The 20165-nt window shown below is 38.7% G+C and overlaps 1 protein-coding gene across 1 annotated transcript in view; it reads left to right on the top strand.

The window, feature by feature from the left end:
- lrp1bb (low density lipoprotein receptor-related protein 1Bb) overlaps positions 1-20165 on the top strand; it is a 274477-nt gene that overhangs the window by 80270 nt on the left and 174042 nt on the right. The window contains exon 3 of the mRNA XM_069662704.1: positions 14446-14583. Coding sequence (XP_069518805.1) covers positions 14446-14583 — 138 coding nt within the window. The remainder of the gene's footprint in view (positions 1-14445; positions 14584-20165) is intronic.

Raw genomic sequence — 20165 nt, 5'->3', positions numbered from 1 at the left:
ACCTCATGGAAATGCATTACAAAATCACTGCAGTACCTTTACTACCTGACTGATTGGCAATGAAATAAGTCCAGTGCTGATTAGATCATCTACCTGAATAACAAGGGAAAACTAAAATATTACTATGGTGGATGGTAAAAACACGTATGTTAAGTTTCTTGACACCCAGTTAATGTCATATTCAGTTTTAATGTGTGTTAAATTGGGTGCACTGGGGTACCATTGGCAGTTCCCAGCAGATTGCAGATCTCCTCTCTGATTGGTTTCTGTGTCACCCATGATCTTTCAACCTCCCTTTGAGACACATGTTTCGAATATAATAGATATAATATAACCTCCATGGTGGCTGTGGGCAAAGTCGTATAATCTCCAGAAGGCAATTAATTATCACTCTGATTAATGTTGGCTCCATTTTTATTTACAATGCCGGCAGAAAGAAGACCTTGCATATTCATCGAAGGAATTTGGCTCATCTTATTATCATGGAATATGTATTGATGGAAAGGAGAATTAGATCAGCTTTGCCCTGCGAACAGAAGACAGGTTTGGAATGTATTCTGCTTTCTTAAATGGTAGAAAGGGCTGTAATAACCTCTGAAGAAAAGATCCTTTATTTAGAATTATATGCACTGAGTAAAGCCATAGAGGATTAAAATAAAAGAACAGGAGAAATTGAATAATTTCTCTTTGAATATTTGGAGTGTTATACAAAGGGATTTAATGTCTTACGAAAAAGTCAAGGTGATATCTCACACTGTCTAGAAATATAAAAATGTTGGTGCCACTGATGGCCTTTCTCCTCCCTGATATGGCATCGGTCAGGGAGATGTAATCACTGGAAATTCAAGCCCTGTGGGGAGGAAGAAAGGGAAGGTGGCCTTGGATTGAAATACCTAGAGACTATAAGGAGGCGCCGGTTTATCTGCTCAGCCTTCAGCCTCAAGGGACTGGACAGCTGACGACAGTTTTTCAGAGAGCATGGAAAACAGCCTGCCTAAAAGAAAACCCCAGCAAAATGGCAATCCTCCAGCTGTGTTCAGGCAAATGCTTTCTGTACCATAAAGAGTCAAATCTTTGCCGTTTTATTGGACCAAATAGCATCTTGTGTGGTGACAGTTTAAGTGGAAAGGTTGAGATTTTTTCCTCAATACGGATAATCGCACTTTTAGTTTGAGCATCATACTTACAAGGGCGTCTAAATGTCAAGGCTGTCTGTAGACATACAGATCTACTGTGCATAGCTATAATAAACTTCCTGTAAATATATTTTCTTATGTAATTTTGTATAAACCATTGGTGCTAATGGCTGGGAGGATGCTGCTGTCTCTCCATATTGATGCTACCCACTTGCAAACACTGTCTTAGAACTTAAATCCTCCAGGAAAGGATTTCATGGACTTTTAGCTCGTCTCAGTTGTGCTGCCATGAGGAGCTTTGTGAATCTAGTGGATGTGGAGACCAGTGAATCCTTTGATTGAATTGTCAATCCCAGAGGAAAGGACAATAAAAGGGGTCAGCGGCTGACTTCAAAAACATGGTCACAGGAGTTGGGTTTCATGGCTGCAGCTTGGCTTGACCCAATCAACACTGATGTTGATCTCAGTGTCCTCAAGGCACGGGGTTGGAGAGAACAGTTCAAAGACAGCTCTCTCTGGGGTTCTTCCACTTGTTTCCCTTTAGACGACAGGGGAGGGCATGTCTCTGCATGTCTTCCTCTTAAGTCTCAGAATCTCTATACTGAGCTCATCAGTATCCTACAGAGAGCTTGAAAACAAGCAGCATGAGAATCCAACACTGGGGTTCAGCGTGTTTATCTTGTGGTTATGCTTCTAAGTATAGTTTAGTTACTGACTCCTTGTGCAGCTAAAGCGGCATGAATAATGACAGCATCCAGGCGATGTCTCTTTGAAGCATCTATTCTGGGGAGTAATGTTGTGGGTATAGATTGTAAAACTGGTGAAGGCATATGAAGTACCTTTGTCTATACCCTATTGTCTGGACTTGTAATATACATTATGTGAGTTTATAGCTAACGAGTGCCATAATACCACTCTGTGTATTTTTTCCTCTTTAAGTTTGCTTTTCTGTTTGCCTGTGCCACACACTTTAGCTGTGTCCCAATCCAGGGGCTGCAGCTCCAGGGCGTTTTTAAAGATCCATCGGGTACATCCTTTGTGGCCCAATGTATCCCAAGATGCATTGCACGCCAATTTAAACAAGATGGCGGACTCTTATGCGGCCGAGGAATACACTTTAAAATCAATCGAATAGCTAGCGTTACATATGTTAGAAAAATGAACGAGCCCTTGAGACAGATTATCTTTAAAATAATAAGTTATGTGATGTTAGTTAGCCCACTAGCTACCTGTTGCTAGGCGACAGGAGCAGCGTTTGTGGCGCAAGAGTAACGCGGGAACAGCTGGTGACGCAAACAGGAAATCCTTCGTACACCAGACCGCCTCATTTCAGTTTGGCTTGAGCGGTCTACGCAGGCTATGAATGGCGCATCCTCCTTAGACCACCTCCTTTGAAGGCTGCTGCCGCTGGAGTGGAACACAGCTTTTGCATGCTACCTGCTCTGCACCAAACAGCAGACAGACATAGCAACCAGCTGGCGAACAAATTGTAGCATTCAACAAGGTGAGAGCTAGAAATATTTCTCAGGAGTTGGTGGATTTCTCTTCATTTTCTCAGGCTGTTAGGACTCAACTCCAAATTAAAAGAAAATCCTGTGTTTCGGCTTGTTTTGCCCTCATAATGTCAATGGTATTTCACTCATTTTAACCACAGGCATGAATTAAAAAAATTGTGGATTTCAGGTTTTGCAGAACTGCCAATATCAATGTTCTTGTCTGGTTATGGGCTTGGTATCGTCTGTATGTTTGTTAGTCTCTGTGTTGTTTTGGCTCTGAAATCCCAGCTAGATTCCTTTAACCAAACTCAACCAATAAACTCCATTCTATTGTGGAGTACATTTCCTAGATGTTAAACTCACATTGCCATTTAAACATTTGGAAGTAGCTGACAAAGCCTCTCTGAAAACACTGCCTGGAAGTGCACAGAATATTTGATCTGTCTGTCTGTGATGAAGCTGCAGCAACTACATTCAGTGTGTTGCAGACTGCCTATCAACATCCTGCAGGGTATTTTATCTGGCAAGTTTCATATTGAAATAAATGTATCACAAATGTGTCTGCTTCCCATGAGAATTGGTGCCAGTAGGACGGAGGTTTAGGGGGTAATGTAGCGTAGCCCCTTGTTATTGAGCTGAAGGACAGGGCCTTTTGCATTATGTAACATGTATTTTCCTATGTTTCCGTCTTTCCCTCCCTGCTGGCATATTACCTTTATGTTGACTTATCCAGAGAACCTAAAAAGGCCATTATTTCAAATGCATCATGCTTATTTGTAATTACATTCAAACATCATGTCTGCATACAGTGATAATTATTAAATAGATGTGCCAGACATGTCTATGAGACAATTAAATCTGCATGATTCCACTTTCATATTGCTGTCTTCTGTTAAGATGATCCACCCAAGTTATTAGACAGCTCACAGGTTATGCTGTCATCACACTATCTCTACAACATGTAATGGTGCTATGAGTGTTAGTGCAGCAAAAGTTAATTGGATATCATGTTTGGTTCCTCAGCCCTGCATAGACTGTCGACTGGATTTGATTTGAGATCAAATGAGCCACTCTTCTTGCTATCTATGTATTTAACCTGCCACATATGTATTTTGTTTGCAGGCCTCCTCATCCGCTGTTTTTTTCTTCTTTTATGGAGCAGAAGTGTGAGGCTTTGAAATAAGACTTTTAATTTTCCTCTCCCTCTGCCTCCTTTACATTTGGAACAGAACTTATGTACGCTTCCTAGGGCTGGGCCATCTGTTTTATCAGAAGTTTCAGTAGACGAGAAACATACACAACAAATACTGTGTGTACTTGCGTCTCTGTGTGCTTGGAAACATCCGTTCCAATGACGGCAGTGCATACTTTGAAGTCACAGTGACTAAGACTTTCTCTTCTGTCAAAATGTCATAGTTAAAAGAAAAGTCATCTTTGCCCTGAACATATTTGCTCATATTCATCCCTGTGGTTGCTGTATTGCCCCTGTCTCTGAAACACATTTACGTATGTTTGAGCATTTGTCTTAGGCGAAACCATTAGTGTGAGAAAGTTTTTGTTGCCTGGTGACAATCTTGTCACACCATGTGTCATCCGTGCCATAAGTGATGCACTGAGGGGAGCACATTGTCTTTGCTCTCACAGCCCCCATCTCAACAGTTAAGCTGCACTGACACATCCCCCTCTCTTGTTTTCCATCCTAGCATGAGAATTGTAAAGGACAGCGTCCCCAATTGTCACCTGAAGAAGCAAAGACAAAAAGCATGTTTTAAATTGACATGGTTGCTGTCATGGACTCAGTGTGACATTAGAGCACTAAAGTCTACATTATCTCCCTGCTGCTGCTGCTGCAGCAGAGAACAAAGCCTCACTGCGATATGAGCTTTAACTCAGAGCAAACACAGTGACACACACTTACCAAAACATCCAATGAGAATAATAGCCTGTAACATCACTGTGATGAGTGCTGTTCATTTCAAAGCTATGCTGTAGCCAGGGCTTGACTCTCAATGAGCATGAATCAGTGACATTGGCCTTTATTTATTTATAAATCATAAATAATGGGTAGTCTAATAGATAGTGAAAGGAATGAGCTAATGCCTTCTCTTATAGCCACTCCATAAACATGGTCATCGTCCAATGATTATTTCGAGGGAGCTGGGTTAGTGCCAGAGGATATTTAGAGAAAAATACATGTCCTCCCACTTACTGTGTGTATTACACTCTACCACGGTCCTCATTAAAGATGCCTGCAAGCTAGGAAAAAAAAAAGTCTTATTTACTTCTTTATGATCAATTGATTTACACTATAGGCCAGCAAACCAATTTGGGCCCTGAAACTCCTCGCACAGTGTAAAATATGAAGGCGAAGGTTGAGGCTTTTCACTTAAACTATTGCAATTTAATGGATTGATCCAAGGCCAAGGAATATAAGAGGGACTTCATTCTATTTGAATGACATATGGTCCATTTACAGTGGCACCCACTTACTAAAGTGCTCCAGTTCTCGATAACAATGTGGGAAAATCTTGTCTAAAGAAAAAACTGCAAATTGACCAAACCATGAAAACTCAAAAACTATTAAATACTGTTTGAAAAATCCAAACTTAGCCTTGGCACTGTGACCTTTCAGTATATACAGTAAAGAAAGTACTTGCTTTACTGAAGCATAATAAATCTCATGTCCCCCAGACTATTTGGTCCCGTTACTGTGCACAAGATTATTCTTATTTGGCACCTCTATCTGAAAATGTGGCTATTATATTGTTAGATTTAGGCTCAGTAACTTCTTGGTTTAGAATTGGTAAAAGATCAAAGTTTGGGTTGAAAACATATTTCATAAACAAAGGTTTGCTCCGAGTAACAAACCGACTGATACATTGCTTTCTGTCTACACCATTCTGCTCAGCTGTATTCAGCCTTTAAACAACCAGCAGCTGAGAAACAAAGTTAGCAACTAATTTGTAATCAAAGTGAAGCTTTTAGCAGCTAAAGAGACGTTTATTTCCCTCAGGAGTTGGAAGAGACCAAAACTAAGACTCAATACTAGACTTACATTCATCAATGTCCATTCCCCAAGTGATGCTTTAAGGGTTATTAAGACTTGATTTTTGTAAAATAGTCCAACACCGGAAGTCAGTAGAAGATGGGAATGTTATGAGTTTTCCTCTGAGCCTCCTTGTTTTGTGCAAATATGCTTTCTCCAGTTCAGCTGCAGCTAATATAATGGTCCAGCATTCTGAGCGAGACAAATCAAGAGATCTTGTTAGTTAGAGTCTTTTTAGTATGAAATTCATTCTATGTGCTTGCATGGGCAGGAAGTGGGACCTTTACTTAAAACATCTCAAAATGTTGCTGCATGTGGCTCCTAAGCTAATCAGATTGGGGTCTGTGCGCTAATGCTCGTGCCTTTTTAAACATTTGTAATAGTGAATGTGTGTGAGAGCCAACACCAAATATGATGTTGATTAGGGATTTGCATGATATGCTGACATGATAAATGACTCACTTCAGGCAAGTCTATGCATCAGAATCTCATTGCATCAATGACATTAATTTAAGATAACATTATTGCCATTGTGTATCTAGTTCTTTGATGAAAGAATGCTGCATTAAATACAACACTGTATATTATACTCCTAATGAGATCATTCTTCTCTGTGAATATTGGTTTTAGCCTCTCTAAATGCATTGTACTGTATGTATTATTCATTTGAAGCCGGCCCCACAAAAATTAGATTAGAACATTTGCATAATGGTCGGTCACAAAAGTATCTCTATTGAGTAATTATGTTGCTGTTTACCAAATAATGATAAATTGGCTTTTTTGCATTTTTTTTCGTATGCTGTTCCTGAAGTGCAGCTTTACTACATCGTCCTGGGGCTGCTCATTCCCTTTTATGGACTGATGTATTGATTCTTTATTATACAGTAGAGCCGGGATGTCAAGGCTGCCAACACCCGGCTTCATTCCTCTGCACAGTTGTAACATTTTTCCTCTCCTTTCAAATACATTTGATTAAATACTTATAATTTACAGAAAACAGTGAGCTAAAGCACACAGGAAATTAGGTGTCAGAAGGGCTCTACGCGTATTACCTTTATGATTTGGCTCTAATTTACTGCTCCCAGTGCATATAGCATGTAGATGATATTGGCTGAATCAAACCATATATTATGAATCACTTATTTTAAAAGTGTAATGACACAGAGTAGAGCTGAAATTGAAGGTTTGTCATCAGGACCAAGAGGCTGAGAGGTAGTTCCTTCACTATTGGGGTAATAACATATTTCAATGAATGCTGTCTTTTAGAGGGAATGCCCACAAAATGTATGCAAAGCATATCTGTTCATTGTTTTGTCTGAAGATATTGAAGAGTATTGACATGTAAAGATGTAAGAGCAATGTTATACTATACATCTTTGTCAGGGCTAGATTTAGTCATTTTGGCTTGTCATATAAAGATAAGATAATCCTTTATTGTCTGTGAAGGTCAGTTCTGAACTGACTGGTGGACGGAGCTGGAAATATAAGTCTCTGTAAGTCATTAGTATGCTAATAGATGTGTAATCAAGGGTGATTACACTCTTTTAATACCTGATGTTAAACAACTTTCAGTTTAAATTTCAGTTTAAAAAATGATCTTAGTGGAGAGGTGGTTGGTGTGTTAACTTGGGAGCTTGAGCTGAGGGGAGGACAGGTGGCCTCTGCTGAAAGGAAAGGAATGCACTTTCCAGTAGCTCCAACGTTATTTTATTGACTCACTGTTTCTATCAGTTAGGCTACAAGCCTCTATTAGGTCACATTAAGGAAAACCCGCATTTGATCACATTTAGAGGCTCAGTACTGTAAATTCAGTGTGGATGTGGGGAGAGCTGTGTTGAAAGCACCAGAGCTAACCAATAGCACATTTGACCTTTTTTTTTATATATATATGTATGAAAGCATTTAGGTTGTGGTCAACAGTGTTGGACACGAAGGCATGTGTTTCATGTATGACCAAACTGTGAAGCTGAAGCAATGAGCAAGAACAGAAAATGACCTCATGGCAACATCAAGAGCTGGCCTTGTAAACAAACATACAAAGGTATACACTATTTCCCATCAGCGATTTCACATGTCCATGCTGTGCTACTGGCTGCATCTCAGGGGCTCTATGTTATTAGTGGTGAGTCATGATTGATCATGGTCCCCTACAGTAGATGCTGAGAAAGAGGTCAAGACCTGTCTCATTCATCTAGATGTCCATCATGTCAGGCTTCTATTAAAAATCTCAACGTTTAATCCTGTTTGCTGCTTTGGCTGTCTGTGAGGAACCTCTGTCCTCACTGGTAATGACTTGCAGAATATATTGCCTCTCTGTCTGTGGTCAGACAAATACAGCAAAATAAGCTCTTTTGGCTGAGTACATTATTTCAAATGCCAAGGATGTAAAAGGTCACACTGGAAAATTATTCCTTTAAAGAGCCCTGTGTTAAGACCGCTGTGCCTTTTTACAGCAGAACATGTTGTGGAGAGCTATAATTTGCAATTGGTGGATTGTGGCCATATGTTACTAAACTCTGATCTTGTTTACCTCCCTGCCCTTTATCTGGAGCAAGTCTAAGCCGCATACTTTACACACGTTAACACACATTGTTCATGACAAGTAGCAGGATAAATATTGCATTACATTGCACATGTCCAGAATGTGCTTAAATGGTAAATGGACTGCACTTAGCGCCTTTCTACCCGATGGCTTTGCCTCTGAATCAACGGGGGTTCAGTATCTTGATACTTTGACATAGACTGTATGAGCTGGGGATCGAAGGTGACCTTCCAAATGGAGGGCGACCCGCATTTACCTTTGAGCCACAGCTGCCCCATCGGACGGATTGTTTGACTTTTTGATATAAACTCATCTAGGCGCATCTACTCAAATCAAGGGGGGACTGGCCGTTGTATCTCTTTCCCTTCCATTCTTTCTTATGTTAAGCTACAGCACTGCAGAAACCAGACATCTTTAAACCCCAACACCCTCAAGCATTAAGCATGTCAACAGTAATAACTTCATTGCAAACAGACATGCAAAGGTGAAGAGTTCCCAATGATTCGATGACTTTTTTACTCTTCAGCTCACAAACACACACAAATAAACACATTAGGGGGGCACACAAGCAGAATAACTGAAATATTCATGCCTTTTACACTTTGTATTTATTCTTCCACACCAGTGACACAGTTTAGGAGCCCAGAGATCAACGTTAACAACATTGCACCACTTTTGCACACATCTTCTCTTCCATGGTTTGCTGAAATGAACTGCCTGACCATGAATCTTGTGAAAGTTAACACTTCTGTTGCTACTAGTTAGCTGACATTGGTACAAGTGTATTTATCGCAAGTTTAACCTGCTGATTAGCTTTCTTTTTTTAATTTGGTGACTGACAAACAAAAATGTCACATTGTAAAAAATATAGTCCTTACTATGTACACAGGTGATTCGTGATGGTGTGTGTGCGTCAGATATAAATCAAAGGTTGGTCAGAGTTGGCAAAGAAGCTGCCCTGAAGCACAGCGCAGCCACTGAAAGCTATTGCTGTCTGTGCTGTTTCTGACATTTTGGCAGAGGTTCAGATTCACAGAATTGATTTTGCACTGTCATCATGCTCATGATTAGATTAGTGATTTATGTAATAACAATAAGGAGGTTAGGATTGAAAAATGGAGTGCATACAGAAACTAATGTTATTGTATTTGTGGGATTCACCACGACAGAGCCTGTAACTGTTACAAAGCCATTATGGGAAGTCTACAGTGGTGTTGCCTCTGGTCGAGTGTCACAATGCTTCTTTGATCGTCAACATCATCCATGAATTAAGAACATGAAGTCGTTATTTCTTAGGGATATGACTGAGGAATCCCTTTTCACAGAATTTCAAGGAGCATCCCCTGCTGATAGGTTCTCTTTTATTTTCTTTGAGGAATTCATTATTCCACGCAAACTGGCAGTGGCTCAGATTAACATGATTATCATAATGAACATAGCTGTTGAAATTCCCCCTAAGAAGCCTCTCGTTTTACATTAAATAGAGATATTAGTTTGTCTCAGATCATTCCTCCTTATTCACTCCTCAAAGAGTGCAAATAGCAGCCGGATTTTTAATCAACATGTCCTGAATCTAGAATCGGTCTTGCTTTTCCTACATTCTGCAATGTTCATTAACACCACAATGCAGTAGTTCTGAGCATAATCAACAAACCTTAAGCATTACCAGCCTATCCTGATGATACGGCAAGAGAACAGTTTATAAAAATCCAAAATTGGTTTAGTTTCGAACAACCTTTAATGAACCCTTTATAATTGGGTGAAGAAATTGTATGATAAAAAGTAGTTTATTAAAAGTACTACATTAATTTATCAGCATGAACCTTTTTTGCGTTTTCAGGATCGTGGATGTTTTCTATGTATGTGTATTTACCGACTTATTTTCCAGTGGTAATAACCCAAGAATATGCTATAATTTATATTTACTGTGAAATAATTCATTATGAGAAATATTGATGCTGAACCACGATGTTTTCTACTTTACCTGAATAAGCATTTCAAACCTTAGCTTACAGTGGAGCATCTGTCTTCTACACAAGGGCTTGTGATTAAACTGGTATTTAAGCGTGCTTGCCCATTTTATCTCTGGATATTAATAATTTATCAAACCATTACTGGAACGTTTCCATTTTCATCAAATACAATAATTGGAGATTTATACTTCAGGAACTGCTTAATACAACAGGGAACTACAACAGCTCTCTCTCTCTCTCTGTCTCTCTCTCTCCATCAATCTATCTATCTATCTATCTATCTGTTACAGTAAGAACAGCACAGAGTAAGTAAAGATGTAAGGATGGCTGAATTCCATTTAGCTGTTATAGTGTCATAATTTTGGTCGTGTGTATGCTGACTCACTGTCACACTGTTGTGGCTTACTGTGTCACTTGAATAGAACAGAGCAATTGTTTATGGAATGAGTAACTCCTGCTGTAAAGAGGCCCATTGTATAACACTGAGAAGGAACACATTTAACTGCTAAAACATGAACACAACGCAATTGGTGATATGAAAGCTAGGACTTTTGGTAGACTGCCATGCTTGATGAAGCAGGCCTTCCTCTCTGATCTGAGGGTTAGGGTATGAATTAGAAGCAACCTAAAGACCGCACCAGATTTCATTGGGATGTCTAATTCTTCTACATTTTCTCTTTTAAAAACATATGCCATCAGAATAATTTAAAAGATTAGATAGATACTACAATAATATAAATACAATATAACAGAACACATTTTTAGAATAATCATGTTTTTCGTTTGTGAAAACATTTACCAACTGTTTGATGAAGAGATAATTGTGGCACATAGCACAAAATCCAAATAAGAAAGCAGTCTTCACTTTACTTTTTAACAGAGCTACAGTATATCCACTTCCAGGGCGGGTGGCATTCTCTATATATGCATACACACACATACATACACACACATTTCTTTTAAAATTGTAGTCTTCTGAAAACACATCTGAAATTATAAAGTCATTGAAATGCGACACTATGAACCTACAACTCCAATGAGCACTACCTGCACACAGTATTGCCTTGCATTTGCGCGTCAGTGACCACACAAGAAGCCCCTGTGAAGAATTTAAAATGTGGTTACAAATAACAGGTGTAACAAAGCCCTGAAAGCAGACAACACAGAAAAGAAAACTTGATGAAACCGAAAATGAAGAGGAGACAAAGAAAAAGAAAAGACAGTTCAATCAAAAGTGGTGGTCAGGTCGAGATTGGCTGGAATATGATCCGATGAACTGCGCTGACTGTAGGACGTATGGCTGTGAAAAGGTGGAGAAAAAAATAGTGGAGTGGCTTGTAACTTTGGAAAACCACTAGCCACAGTGGCTGGTGAGCAAAAAAGTTAATGTCAAGCGCTGTCCACTTCCATCAATTAATTTCAAACACAGCCTACAGCCATCCTTGAGCAAAGAACCAAGCCACAACACAAACACAAAACATCACAAAATTGACCGCTACTGTATCCCTTCAGAAGGGAGAGGCTGAATCTCAGTTACAATCCTGTCATCATTTAAGCCATCACTTGCAGAATTGTAAATCTGATTGTCAGAATCTGCCAAGCAATGATTTGCATTGATAAAGAGAGGTTGTAAAGCCTGCTAAATGTGTTGCCAAACCAACAGTAGCTACAAGATATTTTGTTACTGTTGTATTCTTTTGCATATAGTACGTTGCAAACGCTTTGTAAATGTTCAGTTTATTTCTCTGTAATGTAATGTAACATTGGTGTTCCTAACATTACATGGATATCTGTTCTTTAGCTTTAAAAAGTGGACTCCTGAAATAAGCATCTAAAGAGTCACTTTGATACACTACAGCAGCCAGTTAGCTTCAGGAAGAACACAGTCTGGTACATTTGGCATTTAATGAAAGTGAATACATGCAGGAGAGATAAAGAGATAAAGAACACACTCTGATGGTCCATTTTCATCTAACAAAACATCTAAACTTTGTACTATGTAAAAGCAATATGTCATTTTGGTGCATGGTACACATAAATTATAGTTTTTTTGGGTCACTTACGACCTTTTAAGGAGCAAGTATAAGCTGTATTAAGACATGCATGGTCAGTGCTTAGAACTTGTTTCCATAAATTTGCCAAAGCAATTGAGAAACACTGTGCATTTAAATATGCGGTTACTGTTAAAATCTAACCTTATAGTGCAACACACTGTAATGTAATTATTAACGGAGTGTATCTCATCCCAAAACCCAGTGTCACAAATGGCCTGTGTGGAAACTGTATTAACTTTCTCACATTATGTTTATATTTCAATTTTTTGCAATCTGAAACTGCACATTTTCTTTGTTCAATAGATTCCAGCTCTGTCAAACAGAAATTTCAGGTACTGTATGCTTAAGAGGATCTTATGTGAACTGATCAGGCACATTCAGTATGCAGGGTGTTGGGTCTAAGCTTTTTTCAGCACCGTGGGATGGCAAGTTAAGGAGAGAGGAGTATAGCTGTGACAGGATGTGTTACCTGACATAATGTACTATATATATACGACTTTGTGCAATCATCCGACATAGTACAGTAGTTTGGGAACTGTCAGAGGAATTCTGAGCACCTCAGCTGTTGAGAGACCATCTGTGTATCCCTGCATGACAGATCAGAGCCGCTGAATATTCATGTGCCATCCCTCCCCTTATCACATTAGATTAGAACCCATGTGGTGAGAAGGCAAGGGGAGAGGCTGACAACACTGTTACGTTGTCAGAGACCCTCACAGCTGTGTGTTAAATAGTACATTTGCCAAATGGAAGTGCTATGGTATGGCGCTGGGTTAAATGTTCTGTGACAGTATGTTGGAAAATGCCATGTGTATTTTAAATGTATGGCAAATTAAAACACTACAGGATGTAACACTTATTTGAGTTTAATTCCAGAATTTCAAAGAGGATTTTTTTTCCGTCTTTTATTTCCATAAAATGATGGCTGACATCAAAGAGACTTTAAAGTAAATGAATGCAGTATACACACTTAGCCTCTCCGTAACCACTGATGACATTTTGAGGGTTGAATCCTCAAATCCTGTATAGTAACTAATGATAGCTATTTAAGCCTTTATAAAAATCGTTTTTAATATATACTGTTTATATTTTGTCATGCAGTCTGGAAGGAGCACAAATAAGAAAATAAAAAAAGGGCTGCCAGAAATGAGCTGGGAGAGAAATGAAATATGAGATGCTTTGAACAGATTTCGGGCCCCAGCAGATGAGGCTGCCAGTTTGCTCGTATATGAAATATGAACTCTCTCAGACAAGGTCACTTATATTTGACTTACCTAAATATGGCGTAAAAATGGTGTGAATAACCGGGGCTTGAAGAGATAGCCAAGAAATTTTCATTTAAGAGGAAGATCTCCTGCTACCCTTTTAAAGCAATAAAAATGGCGGGGAGGAGAAACCTATATGAGCCATTATTCTATCAATACAGACGCTCAGCTACTTTACCACATATCCCCTCTGTAAATCAGCAGGAGATGGCAGCCCTCTTTGTAATAGCCCTGTTAATTGCAGGATACCTTACCTTACAAAGTGGAAATGGATGCTGAGAATAAGTAACAGCCCCGGTCAAGATGGTCCAAATGTGCTTGGATGTGAGTTCCTTGCGATGGGAGAACTCCAGGGATTGTTACAGATCCCTTCACGTTGGCGATAAATCTTCCTGTTAAGTGGCTGCAACGGCACATTGGTAATTGATATCAATGTAGTTAAGGTGGAGATGTGACACATTACAGTAATGGCGTACTGGTCAGCTGTGTTTTATGTGCTCTTGTGGCTGCCACGTGAATGAGGGTCACCTATGTGCCTCATGAATCCTTAAACAGCTGCTCTCTGCTGCTCGCCTGGCTGGCAGAGACAGTCGAGCAGTTTGTTATAAGACTTCACCAGAGCGGCCACAAAGCCGTGTGGCGAACATCTGTTGTGTGTGAAGAACAATGCTGTGAAGTATAAATACATTTGCATATGCATAGGTTCTTCCGCCTCCTATAAAGGAGGTCTTGAAGTATCAGCACTTTGAGAAGGCACTCACAAATATACAGAAAAAAAAACTGTTCATATGCAGAAAATACAAATGATAAAGACACGATATATGCAAAATTATTCGACATATGGTCTTCAGTGTAGGTGCTATACCATATGCTGAAAAAAAACACACAAAATGGTAAAACAGTTTTCTGATACTGTGTTTTTCTCTCCTCTAGGTGCGCAGGAGGTGGTGATCAAATGTCCCCTCAATCACATACAGTGTATCGGGACAAAAAAATGTATTCATTTCAACAAACTCTGCAATGGAGCACGAGACTGTGAGGATGGCTATGATGAAGGAGTTCACTGTCGAGGTAAGAATTAATGACGCTTTCGTATCTTCTTGGGTTTGTAATCCATGAATTAATACGTGTTCTCATTATTATGTTAATGAATAAGATCATGCTCATCTTATTTGGATTATTAAGATTCGGAAATGTATTTTACCAATTAAATCTGCATTACATTTGTAAATTATATAACTGTGAAAAATGCTTTACTTTTATTCCATTTTAATGTGATTTTCATAAGATATTCATTATAGCAAAAATCAGCCAAGTTAATTTAAGCTAAAGTGTGCTTTCCGTTTATTAAAGGAGTTTAAGGATCATTTTCACATTCACTCAGATAAGCACTTTTTAATCTGTCCTGTAGCCCTTAAATTCATCTCTCAGTGCATAATGTGTGATTACATTAATGCCGTTTCAGAAAACGATGGCATGAGCTGGCAGTATTAAACTTTTGTGGTCAAACTGGTTGCCAAGGTGACTTCCCATCATCCTTCCTGTCAGAGCAGGCAGGAGACACAGTGGGACAGTAGCGCCAGGTGTTGTGTTGTACACAAGTTTTTGTTGTTGCTCGCATTCTTAGCAACTATACCAAGCTGCTATGGACACCTGGCCTCTGTGATAAAGCAGCGTCCGCCTCATGATTGCTGCAGTCTTGGCACAACAGTGTCGCCCGTCTGGCAGAAAGCACCACCTTTTCTGACCTGTAAGACAGTTAAAGTCATGCTGGCTTTGTCTCAGTGTGAGTGCGAGGTGCAAGGATATGGTAGCTTCTGATTCGCAGTTGGGGAAAGTCCAGAAGCATTTTTGTTGGCATCGAGCAGAAAACTATAGCTCAGGTGTTTTACTCTATATACTGTTACTTAACATGATGATTGTAATAGCTGAATTGTCTGGGACCAGGGAATGTAATATATCAATATTAATTATTTGGTTATTATTCAGAAAATGCTTCTTAAGTTTATAGATAAAATGCACCAAAGATAAATCAATAAGTATATGCATAAATATGAATATATAAGTGTATATGCAACATTTCTTTGTGATGCATGGGATCCTTGGGATCCTGTAATGTAATTGCAATAGCATCCATTTGATACCCTGCTTATACTTTCCAAATCTGCTGAATTGTTCCTAAACTACAAAATGATCCTCAGGGTTAATACCTAAAGGTCTGTTCATCCCACCTGCGGGAGAGGCCGCAAACCTGGTTCAAATACTGTTTCGTGTCATGTCAGGTATAATGAAAATGCTAAAAGCATCGAGGGAGAAATGCTCAAGTCAGCCCAGCTAGAACACGCCGGCACTTTTTGCAGGCTCAGATATCTCCCGTTCCTTGGGCCATACTGCAAATGTGTGTCACCACAGGCGGGAAAATGGCAGTTAATCTACTGATGCTGGAAGGACAAAGTGATAAAAAACTAATGTTCAGCCGCTCTATCAGCTACCTTATTTAACCTTATACAGTACATAATCATGGGAACAAGTCCTTCATACATACAGCCGTACTAAGTAGCTATTATGGTAATACATCCTCCTGCTTGCAACTTGTAAATTGCTCTCTGTATTACAGATCCCCAAAAGGAAACTGATTAGACCCTATTATAATACACTGGCTAGAATACAATTATACTTGAAACACTTCACCTTGTTCTATGTTACTGGGAGGACTTACAAGTCTTTGGCCACAGTCTCCCAGAGAGAGTGAAAAATAGAAAGAAGCAAGGTCAAAAAAACCCCCATTTCTTTTAATGGAATCCTGTCAAAACAACAAAGGAAGACTCAAAATAAAGCAGTGCAACTTAAGACGAAAGAAAGGTCTGAGTACAGAAAAATAATTTGGGTTTCATTGCACAAACTTTTGCTCTTATTACTCACTTTACAACCACCTTTTATTGGATATCTCAAAGACGCCAGATTAAATAACATAAGACAAGTACAAAAGGAAGTACATAGAGAGCAATGACAAAAAAAGAAAAAAATGGAGTCAAATTACTTCTATGTGTGCCTTTTCTTGGCCTGTAAAGCCGATTCTAATTCAAAAGAGAATCTGAGGCTTAAAGCAGTTTTAAAAATGTGGTGTCAAAACCTTCAATCTCCAAAGAGTTATATGAAGGATAGATCCACACTTGAATTACCAATAAATTCAGAAGCACATTTGCTCCCTTATGCATCAGCTTAATTTGGATGAACTGTTTTGCATTTTAAATTTTTTGTTCAAAGCATCAGGGTTAGAATGTCAGGTATTTTTTTATGCCAAGGAATACCAAACAGGAGATCGAGCTCATATATCATTCAATGTTACATTCCAAACTTTCTTTCACAGAAAGTTTCACTGCAGTACTAAACATTAAAAGTAAGCTGATTTAAATCTGTGATGAAACAATACGGAAGTAAATTAAGTACATTTATTTTTAATAATTGATTTCATTATGTGCCATGCTGTGCACATATTAATGACTACTGGATAAGAATAAGGTTTTGGATAACTATTACTATTCATTTTCTGTGTGGCTGCCATAACTCCAACTGACATTGTAGTCTCATGGTCAATCCTGATCATAACCTCGCTGTAGCCTTGTAAAACCTTGAGAGAGTTTATCCTTGTTATCACTGATTCATCTACAGTTGGTTGGCCTTGCTTTCATTGTCTGGCTTTTTACATCGCTGCTGTGTGTTTCACACATCCCTTGTCAGTAAATTGGTAACAAGGCACCGCTGTGTTCTATTTCTTTAAAGCCACTACCTTATGCTAAGACTGTGTGAGTTGAATGCAAATAATCTTAATGCAACACTGCAGTTGGCTGCTTTGAATGCCTTGCCTCAAGCAGTAAAGAGATTGACTCTTACTCAAGGAATAAATAAGCCTGGTAAAAGATTTGTTTTCTTTCCACACATTTTTACATTTCATGTAACAGTAAAGATAACACAGTAGTCTCTCGGCGCGTCAGAGACACAAACCTTCTGCTAAAGTTCACTCAGGGACACGCACTGTACAGTAAGCTTACTCCCATATGGACAGACCTAACTCGTTGGGAAGCAGCAGAAATTGAGGTCACCAAAGAGAAGTTTGAGGCGACCAGCTGGGTCTCTTCGAAAACTTTCATCCCTTTCCTGCCCACCTCTAATGAATATACATGTTGAATATCCCGAGAGGCCTTGATACGAAGGTGCCCAGATGGAAAAGCACCAAAGTCTTTTTGTTCACCTTCAGGAAACTTGCTCATTTAATCGCATGCTCGGGGCCGTGCTCTGGGTTTGTTTAAGTGTCTGCTTCTTGCACTGAGAGGGGTAAAAGCCAGACTTAAATAAACACAATTCAGCATCACATGATTTCTTTAGTGCAGTCTCAGGAAGTAAACATAAATATATTTATTCCAAATTAACATGGTGGATAAAAGGAAAGCCCTGGAGCTGCTTAGAAACTGAATTTGTCATCCCGTATGGCTTGGCATGAGGTCTCCTCCAGATTTAGAAATAAAGGCTCAATTCTGATCTCAGGCTTAATCCATGTCTGTTCAAACTGTTTACTTAATGTTTCGCAACAAAATTTGCAACTTATTAAAAAGAATCAACAGAGTATCAGCTCGCTTGATGTGGAAACAAACCATGATGACAAAATAAAAATGTTTAGTTTGACTGTTGATAAAAAATATTGTTGCCAAGTTCTCGGCTTGGCATTCGTCTTTTTGTTTTAAACAGAGATGGAATCTTGCTGGAGACTGTATGGCACATTTACAGCAGTGTCTTTAAAATAACAGATGGAATTAACGCCAACTCAACACTGTCACGTTGCAGACTCAAAGTGAATGTCAGCAGTGCAGAAAATTATCATACTAATGTTTTCTTGCTTCACACTTTTTGTTCTTCTCATTTCCATAACAGTTTAATTATAGTTTATTTATTGTATGAGAGTAAACTTTAACCAGGTTATGGCATCTGATTTAATTCAGAGGCTGTTTTATTATTATCTATTATTACTTAAAGATATAATATAAGCTCCATTTAGTAATTTTCATCACCTTTTATATTAATGGTAATGATGGTTGACAGACTGCAGCAATTTTAGTTGTGCCATCAGAACATGCTATATATGCAATACAGCTAAACATGTGCCATAATACAGCCGGCTGGATGAACATTCATGATTCTACATATTGGCTTTAATTACATGGATGCTTCACTTGTGTAGCAGAACTGGCCCTTTTCTATGCATACTGTGTCATTGCAAAGACTGAATACGGCCCTTTGTGTGTGAGCGCCCAGAGAGATCATCAGCATTAGGTTTTATGATTCAGATACAAGTAATAAAAAACATCATAGCCCGAGCTCAGTTTTCATGGCAGTATGGATACAGGCCTAAGCAGAGCTATAACATTGTTTTCATGACCTTGCAATACAGCGCCTTGCCCATTCAAATATCGTGGGCCCTGATGTAGTAGAACATGCAATTAAATGGGAGTTGCATGTAAATTGAAGCAAAACACTCTCCAAACAGTAATTACATGTGGACTCACATTAAAAATACATGTAAGTTATGATTTTAGCAAGAAATATCAGAAATACAATTTCCAAATCTCATTTCATTTGCTGTGTGGAATAACATATCAGTCTTATGGGAATACAGATGTTTCTTTGAGCCATCCCATGAGGGAGAGATTCAGCACTGTACTTCAGATCAAACCAAATTAAGACAGCATCAAGTGGTTCACAACACATAAATACGTTTTATGTTTACTTCGGGGAAAAACTGTATTTTCATCATATTTCTGTCAGTTCTAGACTGGAATAAAGAATCATTTCAAATGCTATTAAAGTCGAGCTGAAACGGTATTTCGAGAGTATCTAGCTTCCGTATCGTGACATATTTCCGAGTGAAACAGGACGTGCAGGCGGGAAATATCATTAGAGGGATTTGATTTGATCGTTGAGAAGTGAATTTTTGCAGATTGTTTGACATTGTTTGGTGCTTACTTACGTAAGCACGCGTGAAATTTAGTTTTACCGGAAGAAAAAATGATCGGATTTTGATATAAGAATACGAAGAAATGGATTATCTGTATTTTTTTTCCTATATTGTCAAATAGATTCACAATATTACCGGGGATGTGATCTAAAAGGATTAAAATGACATTTCTCATTTCACCTCGACTTTAAAGTTACAAGTATTGTGCTGCCTTGTGCTGTGCTTTTATAAAAAAATGCACAATGACTCAATTAACAGACAGTTAATTATTAAACTGACCAACTAACTCTGACCAACTTTATGTAAATGTTTAATTCAAATAAGATATCTTGGCCATGCAGTAAAATGTTTCTTTTAATTCGTAAAAGACATGTAGTCAATGTATTTCACCTCTACTCACACCAAGACGACACTAAGACAACACACAAAACAATATTTTTACCCCTTGCTTAGCTGGACCCAAGCCATAACATTCATCATAACTAACCTCATTTAGTAACAGCTCGGGATTATTTGACATTTACTGCTGAATAAGTCATCATAATTTGTTGATGAAGTGTAGAGCAGAGAAAACCCTTCCTCACACAGAAAACAGGTCAATTTAAATATCAAAAACCGCCAGAAAGGATATTCATGCTTTGTT

The sequence above is a fragment of the Semicossyphus pulcher genome, unplaced genomic scaffold (genome assembly GCF_022749685.1).
Source record: "Semicossyphus pulcher isolate SPU_LCO1_2020_fin unplaced genomic scaffold, fSemPul1.0.p SCAF_15, whole genome shotgun sequence".
NCBI lineage: Eukaryota > Metazoa > Chordata > Actinopteri > Labriformes > Labridae > Semicossyphus > Semicossyphus pulcher.
This window is presented reverse-complemented; position numbering and strand designations above follow the sequence as displayed.